The 15,700-nt window shown below is 46.9% G+C and overlaps 1 protein-coding gene across 4 annotated transcripts in view; it reads right to left on the minus strand.

Moving 5' to 3' along the window:
• Nucleotides 1–15,700, minus strand: part of LOC139381942 (F-box only protein 11) — a 44,944-nt gene that overhangs the window by 10,939 nt on the left and 18,305 nt on the right. For 2 of the 4 annotated variants that reach the window (XR_011628599.1, XM_071125825.1), the window contains exons 2-11: nucleotides 15,488–15,618; nucleotides 14,689–14,770; nucleotides 14,251–14,392; nucleotides 9,889–10,018; nucleotides 9,462–9,545; nucleotides 8,711–8,843; nucleotides 3,095–3,201; nucleotides 2,013–2,124; nucleotides 1,320–1,426; nucleotides 1,080–1,217 (exon numbers count right to left, since the gene is read on the minus strand). Coding sequence is in view for 2 of the 4 variants with exons in the window: in XM_071125825.1 (XP_070981926.1) it covers nucleotides 1,080–1,217; nucleotides 1,320–1,426; nucleotides 2,013–2,124; nucleotides 3,095–3,201; nucleotides 8,711–8,843; nucleotides 9,462–9,545; nucleotides 9,889–10,018; nucleotides 14,251–14,392; nucleotides 14,689–14,770; nucleotides 15,488–15,618 (1,166 nt within the window). In the remaining 2 variants the exon portion in view is untranslated. Of the gene's footprint in view, nucleotides 1–1,079; nucleotides 1,218–1,319; nucleotides 1,427–2,012; nucleotides 2,125–3,094; nucleotides 3,202–8,710; nucleotides 8,844–9,461; nucleotides 9,546–9,888; nucleotides 10,019–14,250; nucleotides 14,396–14,688; nucleotides 14,771–15,487; nucleotides 15,619–15,700 lie in introns of all 4 variants that reach the window. The other 2 variants (XR_011628598.1, XM_071125824.1) reach the window with 1 other exon arrangement.

The following is a 15,700-nucleotide window of genomic DNA, read 5'->3' on the forward strand; positions in this document are numbered from 1 at the left end:
TGACAACACCACCCCAACGGGTGTTTCTGGGCAGCTTCAATGTGGTGCTCTTATTCTTCTCACTTTGCTTGGTGAGGTAGATTGCTGCTATAACTTGATGACCCTTCACATACCTAACCATTTCCTTGGCTCTCTTGTAGAATGTATCCATTGTTTTCAGTGCCATGGTGTCCTTGAGGAACAGATTCAACGCATGAGCAGCACAGCCAATGGGTGTGATGTGAGGGTAGGACTCCTCCACTTTAGACCAAGCAGACTTCATGTTTGCAGCATTGTCTGTCACCAGTGAAAATACCTGAGCGCTGAGGGAACTTTATGCACTTGACCAGATGATTCCGCATCTTTGTTGCATTCTTCACATATGATTTGGCACAACATTTGCAAATGTACACAGCTTTTCCTTCTACATTAGCTGCAGTGAAATGTCTCCACACATCAGATAGTGCCTGTGGCATTTTCCTGTAAAGATCAGAAACAATAGTTTAAAAATATATATAAAAAATACAATTCCATCTACAGATAAATAGTTAAGCAGTTAGATAAAACAACTCCTTTGTAAGACAAATATTTTAAAATTAAACATGTATGGAAACAGGTGAATTAACACGCCTCAGTTAGCAGGCTCAAGCAAGCTAAAACCCACATGGTAACAAAAACTAACTAGCAGAAACTGGTAACAAGTTAGAAATGATTTAAACACACTTTTCTGTAGGCTACTATTTGCTAATTAACAAAAAAAATAATGTAGGTCATAAAATATATTCACCCCACCAAGTAGTGTAATCAAAACTTACAAGAAAGCATGTAGTCCTTGGCTCAGTGTAGTAGTGTAGGCTCAATAGCATCTCATTAGTGTGCAAGATCTTGAGAATCAGCTGTACATGTGATGGAAGAATGCACTGTGCATGCAGAGGGATAGTTTAACCAAAATATGCCACAAGACCTAGAATTACCTTCTGTGTATCCCATAAAAAAAGGTTCACTGCTATAAGCAAAATTCCCCAAATTCCCGATCCTTTGCAACCCTAATGGAGCATCATCTCAGTGGTAGCCAGACCAGAACAATAGTGTCATCTCACCATGCCGTGGTCGAAGGTGAAGACGCCCACGTCTCTGCCGTGGTGGATGTGGTTCCGTCTGATGATAGGGTTGCCATGGTTTTTCACCCAGATCCCTGCCAGAGCATTGTTGGAGATCTCATTGTCCTCGTAGATTCCCTGGGAACGAAGAATGAGTTGCAGAGTTTCACAGCACAGTCTTGGAAATGGGATGATATGAGTAATCAAGTGCCATATGGAAAAGTGGTGTGCGTTACCTACCTGTGCATGGTCAGTGATGTAAAGCCCCACGTTCTCACAGTCGCTGATGTTGCAGTGTTTGATGGTGGGACAAGCGCCCTGGCCGCTCACACAGACCGCTGAGCCCACTGAAACCAACAGGTGTAGAGCCAGCCAGGTGAGCATGGTAGAGCCCGGTGTATCCACTACACTTCTCAGACAGATACCCACCCACTGTCTCAATTCCATGTGTGGAAGACACTGTCAAAATATTGCCCTATGAGCTATGATCATTATAATACATTTAGGTGTCATGAAAATTAGATTGCACTTGGTAGGTCTGAGATGCTAAAACTATGCTTAGTGAAAGGCCTGTAGGTCTGAGATGCTAAAACTATGCTTAGTGAAAGGCCGGTAGGTCTGAGATGCTAAAACTATGCTTAGTGAAAGGCCGGTAGGGCTGAGATGCTAAAACTATGCTTAGTGAAAGGCCGGTAGGTCTGAGATGCTAAAACTATGCTTAGTGAAAGGCCGGTAGGTCTGAGATGCTAAAACTATGCTTAGTGAAAGGCCGGTAGGGCTGAGATGCTAAAACTATGCTTAGTGAAAGGCCGGTAGGGCTGAGATGCTAAAACTATGCTTAGTGAAAGGCCGGTAGGGCTGAGATGCTAAAACTATGCTTAGTGAAAGGCCGGTAGGTCTGTGGAGAGATGGAGACATTGTGTTGTAAGGTACCTGTGCAAGTGCTGCGTATGATACAGTGGTCAATGATGGGACTGCAGTTGACTGTAATCTCCAGACAGTGGTGGGCATTGTGGTGCTGGGCAGACTTATCATCAGGATTAAACTAAGAGAGGCAGACAAACATAAGGGAGTTAGTTTATTATATAGGACTAAGATAGGAGTCATTCATAACATGTGACTAACATCCACAACTGATATCATGTCAACAGTTCCCTTCGTAAGATGAGGACCACTGTACAGAGTCAATATGATGAGGACCACTGTACAGAGTCAATATGATGAGGACCACAGTACAGAGTCAATATGATGAGGACCACTGTACAGAGCCAATAGGACGAGGACCACCGCACAGAGTCAATAGGACGAGGACTACCGCACAGAGTCAATAGGATGAGGACTACTGTACCGAGCCAATATGACAATATGACGAGGACCACTGTACAGAGTCAATAGGACAACATGAGGACCACTGTACAGAGCCACTGACAATATCATGAGGACCACAGTACAGAGCCAATATGACAATATCATGAGGACCACTGTACAGAGTCAATATGACAATATGATGAGGACCACTATACATTGCCAATATGACAATATGATGAGGACCACAGTACAGAGTGAATATGACAATATGAGGACCACAGTACAGAGCCAATATGAAAATATGATGAGGACCACTGTACAGAGTCAATATGAGGACCACAGTACAGAGGCAATATGACAATATGTTGAGGACCACTGTACCGAGTCAATATGAGGACCACAGTACAGAGCCAATATGACAATATGTTGAGGACCACTGTACAGGGTGAATATGACAATATGAGGACCACAGTACAGAGGCAATATGACAATATGTTGAGGACCACTGTACAGGGTGAATATGACAATATGAGGACCACAGTACAGAGGCAATATGACAATATGTTGAGGACCACTGTACAGGGTGAATATGACAACATGATGAGGACCACTATACAGAGTCAATATGATTTGGACCACTGTTGAGTCCAGGCATACACCAACAGTCAGCTAGGCCCGTATTATGTAAGTCATGGATAAGACCTCACCTTGATGGTCATGTAGCCAACGTATGCATCCTCTGAGCCCTCCATGAAGACAAACGTTGAGTCTCTGGTGTTCTCAATGATCACTTTGTCTGCTACTTTACCAGATGCTGTTGAAAAAACACAGCATTGGGGTTTAGGGCGAAAGACAACACTGGGCTACAAGTGTCCAGCAAAGACAGTCAATGTGTTGCAAGGTCAAGTGGGTAGATAGTAGAGGTCGACCGATGAATCGGAATGGCCGATTTCAGGTTTTCATAACAAATCGGTATTTTTGGACATTTTATTATTATTTTTTTTTTTACACACCTTTATTTAACTAGGCAATTCAGTCATCGAATCACAGCCTACTTCGCCAAACGGGTGATGATTTAACAAGCGCATTCGCGAAAAAAGCACTGTCGTTGCACAAATGTACCTAACCATAAACATCAATGCCTTTCTTTAAAATCAATACGCAAGTATATATTTTTTAACCTGCATATTTAGTTAATATTGTCTGCTAACATTAATTTATTTTAACTAGGGAAACTGTGTCACTTCTCTTGCGTTCTGTATAACAGAGTCAGGGTATATGCAGCAGTTTGGGCTGCCTGGCTCGTTGCGAACTGTGTGAAGACCATTTATTCCTAACAAAAGACCAAAATGAATTTGCCAGAATTGTACATAAAATTATGACATAACATTGAAGATTGGGGCGGCAGGGTAGCCTAGCGGTTAGAGCATTGGACTAGTAACCGAAAGGTTGCAAGTTCAAATCCCCGGGCTGCCAAGGTACAAATCTGTCGTTCTGCCCCTGAACAGGCAGTTAACCCACTGTTCCTAGGCCGTCATTGAAAATAAGAATTTGTTCTTAACTGACTTGCCTAGTTAAATAAAGGTAAAAAATAAAAAATAAAAATTGTAAAATGTAACAGCAATATGTAGACTTAGGGATGCCACCCGTTAGATAAAATACAGAACGGTTCCGTATTTCACTGAAAAAATAAACGTTTTGTTATCGAAATTATACACTGCTCAAAAAAATAAAGGGAACACTAAAATAACACATCGTAGATCTGAATGAATGAAATATTCTTATTAAATACTTTTTTCTTTACATAGTTGAATTTGCCGACAACAAAATCACACAAAAATGATCAATGGAAATCAAATTTATCAACCCATGGAGGTCTAGATTCACACTCAAAATTAAAGTGGAAAACCACACTACAGGCTGATCCAACTTTGATGTAATGTCCTTAAAACAAGTCAAAATGAGGCTCAGTAGTGTGTGTGGCCTCCACGTGCCTGTATGACCTCCCTACAACGCCTGGGCATGCTCCTGATGAGGTGGCGGATGGTCTCCTGAGGGATCTCCTCCCAGACCTGGACTAAAGCATCCGCCAACTCCTGGACAGTCTGTTGGTGGATGGAGCGAGACATGATGTCCCAGATGTGCTCAATTGGATTCAGGTCTGGGGAACGGGCGGGCCAGTCCATAGCATCAATGCCTTCCTCTTGCAGGAACTGCTGACACACTCCAGCCACATGAGGTCTAGCATTGTCTTGCATTAGGAGGAACCCAGGGCCAACCACACCAGCATATGGTCTCACAAGGGGTCTGAGGATCTCATCTCGGTACCTAATGGCAGTCAGGCTACCTCTGGCGAGCACATGGAGGGCTGTGCGGCACCACAAAGAAATGCCACCCCACACCATGACTGACCCACCGCCATACCGGTCATGCTGGAGGATGTTGCAGGCAGCAGAACGTTCTCCACGGCGTCTCCAGACTCTGTCAAGTCTGTCACATGTGCTCAGTGTGAACCTGCTTTCATCTGTGAAGAACATAGGGCACCAGTGGCGAATTTGCCAATCTTGGTGTTCTCTGGCAAACGCCAAACGTCCTGCACGGTGTTGGGCTGTAAGCACAACCCCCACCTGTGGACGTCGGGCCCTCATACCACCCTCATGGAGTCTGTTTCTGACCGTTTGAGAAGACACATGCACATTTGTGGCCTGCTGGAGGTCATTTTGCAGGGCTCTGGCAGTGCTCCTCCTGCTCTTCCTTGCACAAAGGCGGAGGTAGCGGTCCTGCTGCTGGGTTGTTGCCCTCCTACGGCCTCCTCCGCGTCTCCTGATGTACTGGCTTGTCTCCTGGTAGCGCCTCCATGCTCTGGACACTACGCTGACAGACACAGCAAACCTTCTTGCCACATCTCTCATTGATGTGCCATCCTGGATGAGTTGTACTACCTGAGCCACTTGTGTGGGTTGTAGACTCCGTCTCATGCTACCACTAGAGTGAAAGCACCGCCAGCATTCAAAAATGACCAAAACATCAGCCAGGAAAGCATAGGAACTGAGAAGTGGTCTGTGGTCCCCATCTGCAGAACCACTCCTTTATTGGGGGTGTCTTGCTAATTGCCTATAATTTCCACCTGTTGTCTATTCCATTTGCACAACAGCATGTGAAATGTATTGTCAATCAGTGTTGCTTCCTAAGTGGACAGTTTGATTTCACAGAAGTGTGATTGACTTGGAGTTACATTGTGTTGTTTAAGTGTTCTAAGTGTTTTTAGCAGTGTAGTTTCCGGATTTGACCATATTAACTTCTTATGGGCAGGTGGGACGGTGGCGTCAATATCTGGTGAAATTGCAGAGCGCGAAATTCAAACTACAGAATTATAAATATTTAACTTTCATAAAATCACAAGTGTAATACATCAAAATAAAGCTTAACTTCTTGTTAATCCAGCCAACGTGTCAGATTTCAAAAAGGCTTTACGGCAAAAGCACACCATTCGATTATCTGAGGACAGCGCCCTGCCTACAAAAGCATGAAAAACATATTTCAACCAGGCAGGTGTGCCACAAAAGTCAGAAATAGCGATATAATAAATGCCTTACCTTTGATGATCTTCTTCTGTTGGCACTCCAAAAGGTCCCAGTTACATCACAAAATGGTCCTTTTGTTTGATAATGTCCTTCTTTATATCCATAAAAACTCAGTTTAACTGGCGCGCTTCAGTCAATAATCCACACAGTTTCCATCCATCAAAATGCATCCCAAACATTACTAATAAACTTTTCCAAACAAGTCAAACAACATTTATAATCAAACCATAGGTACCCTAATACGTAAATAAAGGATCAAATTTAAGACGGAGAATTGTTATTGTCTTTACCGGAGAAAAATACCAAAGAACGCTCTCTCTTCCAAGCACCTAGAAAAACTACAATTCCTGGCTAATTTTTTCCCAAAAACCAGCATGAAACTCTTTCTAAATACTGTTGACATCTAGTGGAAGCCCTAGGAATTGCAATCTGGGGGGATTTTGCCTTATAATAAAAGTGACAGCCATTGAAAACAGTGGTAGGCTGAATTTTCTTTTGTTGGGGGGGGGGGGGTGGTTTGTCCTCTGTGTTTCGCCTGCCATTTCAGTTGTTATACTCAGACATAATTTTAACACTTTTAGAAACTTTAGAGTGTTTTCTATCCAAATCTACCAATTATATACATATCCTAGCTTCTGGGCCTGAATAACAGGCAATTTACTTTGGGCACGCTTTTCATCCGGACGTGAAAATACTGCCCCCTATCCAAGAGAGGTTAACCTCTAGTGACACCCCATCCCGTGAATGGGACCGTTGTCATCATCTGACATTAATTAGCATAACGTAACGTAATAGGAAAACATTCCTATTCATGAAAATCACAAGTGAAATTTATTGGAACACAGCTTAGCCTTTTGTTAATCACCCTGTCATCTCAGATTTTCAAAATATGCTTTACAGCCAAAGCTAGACAAGCATTTGTGTAAGTTTATCGATAGCCTAGCATAGCATTATGCCTTGCTAGCAGCAGGCAACCTTGTCACGAAAATCAGAAAAGCAATCAAATTAAATCGTTTACCTTTGATGAACTTCGGATGTTTTCACTCACGAGACTCCCAGGTAGATAGCCAAAGTTCATTTTTTCCCAAAATATTATTTTTGTAGGCAAAATAGCTCCGTTTGTACTTCACGTTTGGCTGAGAAATCGACCGGAAATTGCAGTCACGACAACGCCGAAAAATATTCCAAATTAGCTCCTTAATATCGACAGAAACATGGCAAACATTGTTTGGAATCAATTCTCAAGGAGTTTTTCAAATATCTATTCGATCATATATCCACCAGGACAATTGGTTTCTCAGTAGAAGCGATTGGAATAATGGCTACCTCTGTACTTTACGCGAGATTTTCTCCGGGAGCAACATGTGACCACTTGCGCAATGTAGCCCCCTACGGGTATTCTTCAACATAAATGCGTAAAACTACGTCACAATGCTGTAGACACCTTGGGGAATACGTAGAAAGCATAAGCTGGCTCATAGCACATTCACAGCTCAATGGGGACTCATTGGCACGCAGCGCTTTCAAAATATGGGGCACTTCCGGAGTGGATTTTTCTCAGGCTTTCGCCTGCAACATCAGTTCTGTTATACTCACAGACAATATCTTTACACTTTTGGAAACGTTAGAGTGTTTTCTATCCAAAGCTGTCAATTATATGCATATTCTAGCATCTTGTCCTGACAAAATATCCCAAAAATGAAAATACTGCCCCTAGAGTCGCAACAGGTTAATGACCTAAGGCTCGTATTTCTGTGTGTTATTATGTTATAATTAAGTCTATGATTTGATATTTGATAGAGCAGTCTGAGCGGTGGTAGGCAGCAGCAGGCTCGTACGCATTCATTCAAACAGCACTTTCGTGCGTTTGTCAGCAGCTCTTCGCTGTGCTTCAAGCATTGAGCTGTTTATGACTTCAAGCCTATCAACTCCCGAGATTAGGCTGGTGTAACCGATGTGAAATGGCTAGCAAGTTAGCGGGGTGCGCGCTAATAGCGTTTCAAATCGGTGACGTCACTCGCTCTGAGACCTCGAAGTAGTTGGTCCCCAAAAGCCGCGGCATTTGTGGAGCGATGGGTAACGATGCTCGAGGGTGGCTGTTGTCGATGTGTTCCTGGTTCGAGCCCAGGTAGGGGCGAGGAGAGGGACGGAAGCTATACTGTTACACTGGCAATACTAAAGTGCCTATAAGAACATCCAATAGTCAAAGGTATATGAAATACAAATGGTAGAGAGAAATAGTCCTATAATTCCTATAATAACTAAAACCTAAACTTATTACCTGGGAATATTGACGACTCATGTTAAAAGGAACCACCCGCTTTCATATGCTCTCATGTTCTGAGCAAGGAACTTAAACGTTAGCTTTTTTACATGGCACATATTGCACTTTTACTTTCTTCTCCAACATTGTTTTTGCATTATTTAAACCAAATTGAACATGTTTCATTATTTGAGGCTACATTTTATTGATGTGTTATATTAAGTTAAAATAAGTGTTCATACAGTATTGTTGTAATTGTCATTATTACAAATAAAAAAAATATGCAACTTAAAACATTTTTAGAAATTTTAATTTATAAAAAACTTTTTATTTTTATTTTAAAAGAAATCATCCGATTAAATCGGGTATCGGCTTTTTTTTGGTCTTCCAATAATCATAATCGGTCGACCGGTAGTAGATAGACGGGGAACAGACGGTGTACGGTACAGAAAACAATGAACAGAATTAATACGTACCAGCTCCTATCATTGTGATGGGCGATTCGATGTAAATCCACTCATCAGTGTAGACCCCAGAGTGTACGAATATGAGGCCGTCAAAGTGGGCCTCCTGAACACCTCCCAGGGCATCCTCGATGGTGTCATAGTACTGAGGAAGAGGCACCATAGAGAAGTGTGTTACAGCGAAGTCACAGTGAACTCATGATGACCAATCACCCAATAACAACCCACAGATTAAAAAGCATAGTCCTGAACTAAAAATGTAGGCCTATATCAATACAAATAATAAATTACATTTCTATAGCGCTTTCCATAGAATCTCGAAGTGCTTCAAGAGCAAAAAACAAACAAGCAATATATCATGACAGGTCAACCAGTCTTTGAAAGATGCATCTTCTGAAGATGGAGAGGGTCAGTTAATGTCTTGAGTGGAGAATGCTGGTCAGAGGATGGTGATGGAGTCTGCTGCTGATCTTTTAGAGGGTTAGTCTGGGAACCAACCTGACTTATAGCCAGCCACTGGACTTCTCCTCCTTCACTCTGTTTATCACCACTTGGGTGACGCCTCAGCAGCTCTGGTTGCCAGAAAGCTCACCATACAAAGAGTTCAGAATAGTATCCAGTCGTCCTCTCAACAAGCACTCCCATTACTTTAAAGCTTAGGCAATAGAGATTCTTCATTCAGTGTACATTTTAGTCCAGGACTAGGCTTAAATCGGTGTCAAGGAAACTGGCCCTTAAACTCTCTCAAACAAAACACACTTACAAGCATGTTCTCTCTTCCTTTGTATCTGGCAGGATTACTGTAGAAGTGTTCTGCGAAGCCTGGCTTCACATGTGCTCCTTTATACTGCAAACAAAAACAAAAAAACATCAATGAATCTGGCCATTATTATAGCACAGTAATACCAATGGTGGGATTGCTTCTAGAATCACAGCAATCAAGTTGTCACTCCACTGGAACTTCACTTGCCAAGTTAAATAAAGGTTAAATAATAAAATAAATAAACAAATAGAATTACTGGGACTCCACAGTGTTCTTGCATTCATATGTCTGTACAGGTTGTTGACTGTTTTAGCAGCAGTAGGAGTATCTATATGGTTGAGTGACAGTGAGGGTTTCCATAGGTCAGAGGTGAGTGAGTAACAGTAAGGGCAGTGTGGGAAAAGAGGTCATGGGGTCGTTGTCCTACCAGCTGCTGAAAGCTCTCCTTCCACGGGTTGGGCTGCTCGTACTCTTCTGGGTTAATCTGGAAGAATTTCCCCGCCTCAGGATGCATCATGGGACGCGTGTACTCAAACACCTCCATGTACAGCCTCTTCCTGTGAAGCAAAGCAAGGCACAGCCAGACAGGACACCATAAGACAGGGAACTTCAAGCGATAACACACTGGGGGGCGCAGGAGGGGTAAGACAGTGTGTGTTCCAGATTGGATCCATTACATTTGGTTGAAGATACCCAAATTAGGACAACCGAACAATTCCATGCGGAAACTTTTGAAAATAAACAGAGTCGTGTGTTCAGTGCTAACTAGCATTGTGGGTCCCATTGTTTACAATTCTTCCTAATTTATTTAAAGCATTACGGGACATTAGAATCCTCCTCTTAACCTTTTATTTTCAACCTAGCTTTGCACCTATGGGTACACTCGGAATAGCCTGCAAACCAACCAACCAAGCAAACAGCCAAGCAGACAGCTAACAGTCCAACCAAGAGGCCGGCCAGCCAGCCAGCCAACCAAAAGGCCGGCCAGCCAGCCAACCAACCAAAAGGCCGGCCAGCCAGCCAACCAACCAACCAAAAGGCCGGCCAGCCAGCCAACCAAAAGGCCGGCCGGCCAGCCAGTCATCCAACCAACCAAAAGGCCGGCCAGCCAGCCAGTCATCCAACCAACCAAAAGGCCGGCCAGCCAGCCAACCAACCAAAAGGCCGGCCAGCCAGCCAGCTAGCTAACTATCCAGCCGGCTAGCTAACTAGCCTGCCAACCAGCCAACTAGCCTGCCAACCAGCCAACTAGCCTGCCAACCAGCCAACTAGCCTGCCAACCAGCCAACTAGCCTGCCAACCAGCCAACTAGCCAAGCAGCCAGCCAACTAGCCAGCCAACTAGCCAGTCGTGGGTTCAGTGCTAACTAGCATTGCTGGTCAACCAACCAACCAACCAGCCAGCCAAGCAGACAGCCAGCCAAGCAGACAGCCAGCCAAGCAGACAGCCAGCCAGTCAACCAACCAAAAGGCCAGCCAACCAAAAGGCCAGCCAGCCAACTAGCCCAACCAAGAGGTCAGCCAGCCAGCCAGCCAACCAAAAGGCCGGCCGGCCAGCCAACCAACTAGCCAGCCAGCAAGCCAACTAGCCAGCCAGCAAGCCAACTAGCCAGCCAGCAAGCCAACTAGCCAGCCAGCAAGCCAACTAGCCAGCCAGCCAGCCAGCCAACTAGCCAGCCAGCCAACTAGCCAGCCAGCCAACTAGCCAGCCAGCCAACTAGCCAGCAAGGTAACTAGCCAGCAAGGTAACTAGCCAACCAACTAGCCAGCCAGCCAACCAACTAGCATGCCAGCCAGCCAACTAGCCAGCCAGCCAGCCAGCCAACTAGCCAGCCAGCCAGCCAACTAGCCAGCCAGCCAGCCAGCCAACTAGCCAGCCAACTAGCCAGCCAGCCAGCCAACTAGCCAGCCAGTCAGCCAGCCAGCCAACTAGCCAGCAAGGTAACTAGCCAACCAACTAGCCAGCCAGCCAACCAACTAGCCAGCCAACCTAGCCAGCCAGCCAACCAACTAGCCAGCCAGCCAGCAAACCAACCAGACAGCCATTAAATGAGCCAAGCAGACAGCCAACCAGCCGAGCAGACAGCCAACCAACCAGCCGAGCAGACAGCCAGCCAACCAGCCGAGCAGACAGCCAGCCAACCAGCCGAGCAGACAGCCAACCAACCAGCCGAGCAGACAGCCAACCAACCAGCCGAGCAGACAGCCAACCAACCAGCCGAGCAGACAGGCAACCAGCCAGCTAATCAATCAACCAGCCGAGCAGACAGCCAGCCAACCAGCCAGCCGAGCAGACAGCCAACCAACCAACCAAGCAGACAGACAACCAGCCAAGCAACCAACCAGCCTTGGCAGACAGCCAACCAGCCTTGGCAGACAGCCAACCAGCCGGGAAGACAGCCAACCAGCCGGACAGACAGCCAACCAGCAGGGCAGACAGCCAACTAGCCGGACAGACAGCCAGCCAACCAACTAGCCAGCCAGCCAACCAACTAGCCAGCCAGCCAACCAACTAGCCAGCCAGCCAACCAACTAGCCAGCCAGCCAACCAACTAGCCAGCCAGCCAACCAACTAGCCAGCCAGCCAACCAACCAGCCAGCCAGCCAGCCAACCAACTAGCCAGCCAGCCAGCCAACCAACTAGCCAGCCAACTAGCCGAGCAGACAGCCAACTAGCCGAGCAGACAGCCAACCAGCCGAGCAGACAGCCAACCAGCCGAGCAGACAGCCAACCAGCCGAGCAGACAGCCAACCAGCCGAGCAGACAGCCAACCAGCCGAGCAGACAGCCAACCAGCCGAGCAGACAGCCAACCAGCCGAGCAGACAGCAAACCAGCCGAGCAGACAGCCAACCAGCCGAGCAGACAGCCAACCAGTCGAGCAGACAGCCAACTAGCCAGCAAGGTAACTAGCCAACCAACCAAGCAGACAGCCAGCAAACCAACCAGACAGCCAACCAACCGAGCAGACAGCCAACCAAGCAGCCGAGCAGACAACCAAGCAGCCGAGCAGACAGCCAACCAGCCGAGCAGACAGCCAACCAGCCGAGCAGACAGCCAACCAGCCGAGCAGACAGCCAACCAGCCTTGGCAGACAGCCAACCAGCCTTGGCAGACAGCCAACCAGCCTTGGCAGACAGCCAACCAGCCTTGGCAGACAGCCAACCAGCCTTGGCAGACAGCCAACCAGCCTTGGCAGACAGCCAACCAGCCGGGAAGACAGCCAACCAGCCGGACAGACAGCCAACCAGCCGGACAGACAGCCAACCAGCCGGACAGACAGCCAACCAGCCGGACAGACAGCCAACCAGCCGGACAGACAGCCAACCAGCCGGACAGACAGCCAACTAGCCAACCAACTAGCCAGCCAGCCAACCAACTAGCCAGCCAGCCAACTAGCCAGCCAGCCAGCCAACCAACTAGCCAGCCAGCCAGCCAACCAACTAGCCAGCCAGCCAGCCAGCCAGCCAACCAACTAGCCAGCCAGCCAGCCAGCCAACCAACTAGCCAGCCAACCAACTAGCCAGCCAGCCAGCCAACCAACTAGCCAGCCAACTAGCCGAGCAGACAGCCAACTAGCCGAGCAGACAGCCAACTAGCCGAGCAGACAGCCAACCAGCCGAGCAGACAGCCAACCAGCCGAGCAGACAGCCAACCAGCCGAGCAGACAGCCAACCAGCCGAGCAGACAGCCAACCAGCCGAGCAGACAGCCGAGCAGACAGCCAACCAGCCGAGCAGACAGCCAACCAGCCGAGCAGACAGCCAACCAGCCGAGCAGACAGCCAACCAGCCGAGCAGACAGCCAACCAGCCGAGCAGACAGCCAACCAGCCAAGCAGACAGCCAACCAGCCAAGCAGACAGCCAACCAGCCGAGCAGACAGCCAACCAGCCGAGCAGACAGCCAACTAGCCAGCAAGGTAACTAGCCAACCAACCAAGCAGACAGCCAACCAACCAACCAACCAGCCGAGCAGACAGCCAACCAACCGAGCAGACAGCCAACCAACCAAGCAGACAGCCAACCAGCCGAGCAGGCAGCCAACCAGCCGAGCAGGCAGCCAACCAGCCGAGCAGGCAGCCAACCAGCCGAGCAGGCAGCCAACCAGCCAGCCAATCAGACAGACAGCCAACCAACCAGCCGAGCAGACAGCCAACCATCCAGCCGAGCAGACAGCCAGCCAGACAAGCAACCAACTAGACAGCCAGCCAAGCAACCAACCAAGCAGAGAGCCAGCCAAGCAACCATCCAAGTAGAGCCAGCCAAGCAACCATCCAAGTAGAGCCAGCCAAGCAAGCAGACAACCAGCCAACCAACCCAGTCAAAGCAGACAGCCAACCAACCCAGTCAAAGCAGACAGTCAACCAACCCAGTCAAAGCAGACAGTCAACCAACCCAGTCAAAGCAGACAGCCAACCAACCCAGTCAAAGCAGACAGCCAACCAACCCAGTCAAAGCAGACAGCCAACCAACCCAGTCAAAGCAGACAGCCAACCAACCCAGTCAAAGCAGACAGCCAACCAACCCAGTCAAAGCAGACAGCCAACCAACCCAGTCAAAGCAGAAAGTCAACCAACCCATTCAAAGCAGACAGTCAACCAACCCAGTCAAAGCAGACAGTCAACCAACCCAGTCAAAGCAGACAGTCAACCAACCCAGTCAAAGCAGACAGCCAACCAACCCAGTCAAAGCAGACAGCCAACCAACCCAGTCAAAGCAGACAGCCAACCAACCCAGTCAAAGCAGACAGCCAACCAACCCAGTCAAAGCAGACAGCCAACCAGCCACTCACCAGAGGATGGGGTCATTGGCCAGTTCGCTGAAGCGTTTGCAGACACATGCTGCGCGACACAGGTCCTGCTCCAGCAGGTAGGAGAAGATCTTCAGAACCACCTCGTCTGGCAGCTTCTCCTGGAGGTAGTGCTCTGCGGGAACTGCTAGTGATGAACACAACCAGAGGGAAACTTTATTAATGGAGGAGGTATTCACACATCCAAAATAATAACAAGAGATGGACAGAAACAAGGTCCAATACAGAGAGTAGGGGCATTTTCAACCTCCAATTCTCATAACATGTTATTCACCAAAACATTTGTCCTTGGTTTTACTGTAGTGTGTACGTCATTGTTGTCTTTTACAGACATTTGGAAGATTATCCTGGGATGGGCTGAAAGAGATTCTAATAAATACAAATTAAACAAAAACATAATGTTAGAAAGTATTATTTTACCTGTTAAATCTTGAGACTTTCCTGACACTCTGGCACGCTTTGCCCGATGGCCAAAGTCTTCTGTGGCTGAAGTGGAAGCACCCTGCGTATAGAAAGAAAAATAGATTGTTATAAGCCTTGACAGCTGACACGTTTTGATGGAACAGACCATGGTCATCTGCTTAAAAACAACCATATTAATATTTCAGCATTGTTTTTAATGAATCAAGTTCTTCAATTAATCACCACCGCTAGCGAAATACTTATCAATTATGCAAAGAGGAAAGATGAATTATCAAATTCAGCCCATGGGTAAAAGGGAGCCTCATGCTTAAGAAGACACCATTGTGGGTGGAATGCTGATATTGCTCACTAGTCTAGGTCAGAGTACAGCTTTTTGCTATATTTATTTATAACCAGCAGCACTCAGTCCAGGTTAAGTGAGCTGATCCATTTTCAGCAGGCAAACAAATAGATATGTAACGAGTAGAGCTGATATGATACATTATTCTATATGTCAGAGACGCATCATGTTTATTCTACATAACAGATTTCTATCTGAACATTCCACAATGCTGTGGCTAGTTGAAGGTGCAGCAGAAGCCCCTTTTACCCAGGACCCTACCGAGGACACAGAATGACCCACCACCTCTCGGTGACTTAGGCATGTAGCCACTTAAATATTGTGTGCCGTCTTTCCACATACATCACACATAGGGTCTGTCCAAAACGGCACCCTATACTGTATAGTGCACTACTGGTCAAACGTTCTTCACTAAATAGGGAGCCATTTGGAACACATCCCATGCTTATGCCTCACCTCCATGTTAGTCTTTGCTGGACACGCTGCTGTTCTCTTGGGTAGTAGAGACTTTCTTCGAAGTTGGTAAGGACTATTCTGAGCTCCTGGACCGGATTCTTCTGCAACCATATCTGCAGGGACGTCCTCATCTGGAGAGGAAGAGAGGATAGTCAAAACAACCCTATCTGCAGGGACGTCCTCATCTGGAGAGGAAGAGAGGATAGTCAAAAC

Source organism: Oncorhynchus clarkii, chromosome 23, assembly GCF_045791955.1.
Source record: "Oncorhynchus clarkii lewisi isolate Uvic-CL-2024 chromosome 23, UVic_Ocla_1.0, whole genome shotgun sequence".
NCBI lineage: Eukaryota > Metazoa > Chordata > Actinopteri > Salmoniformes > Salmonidae > Oncorhynchus > Oncorhynchus clarkii.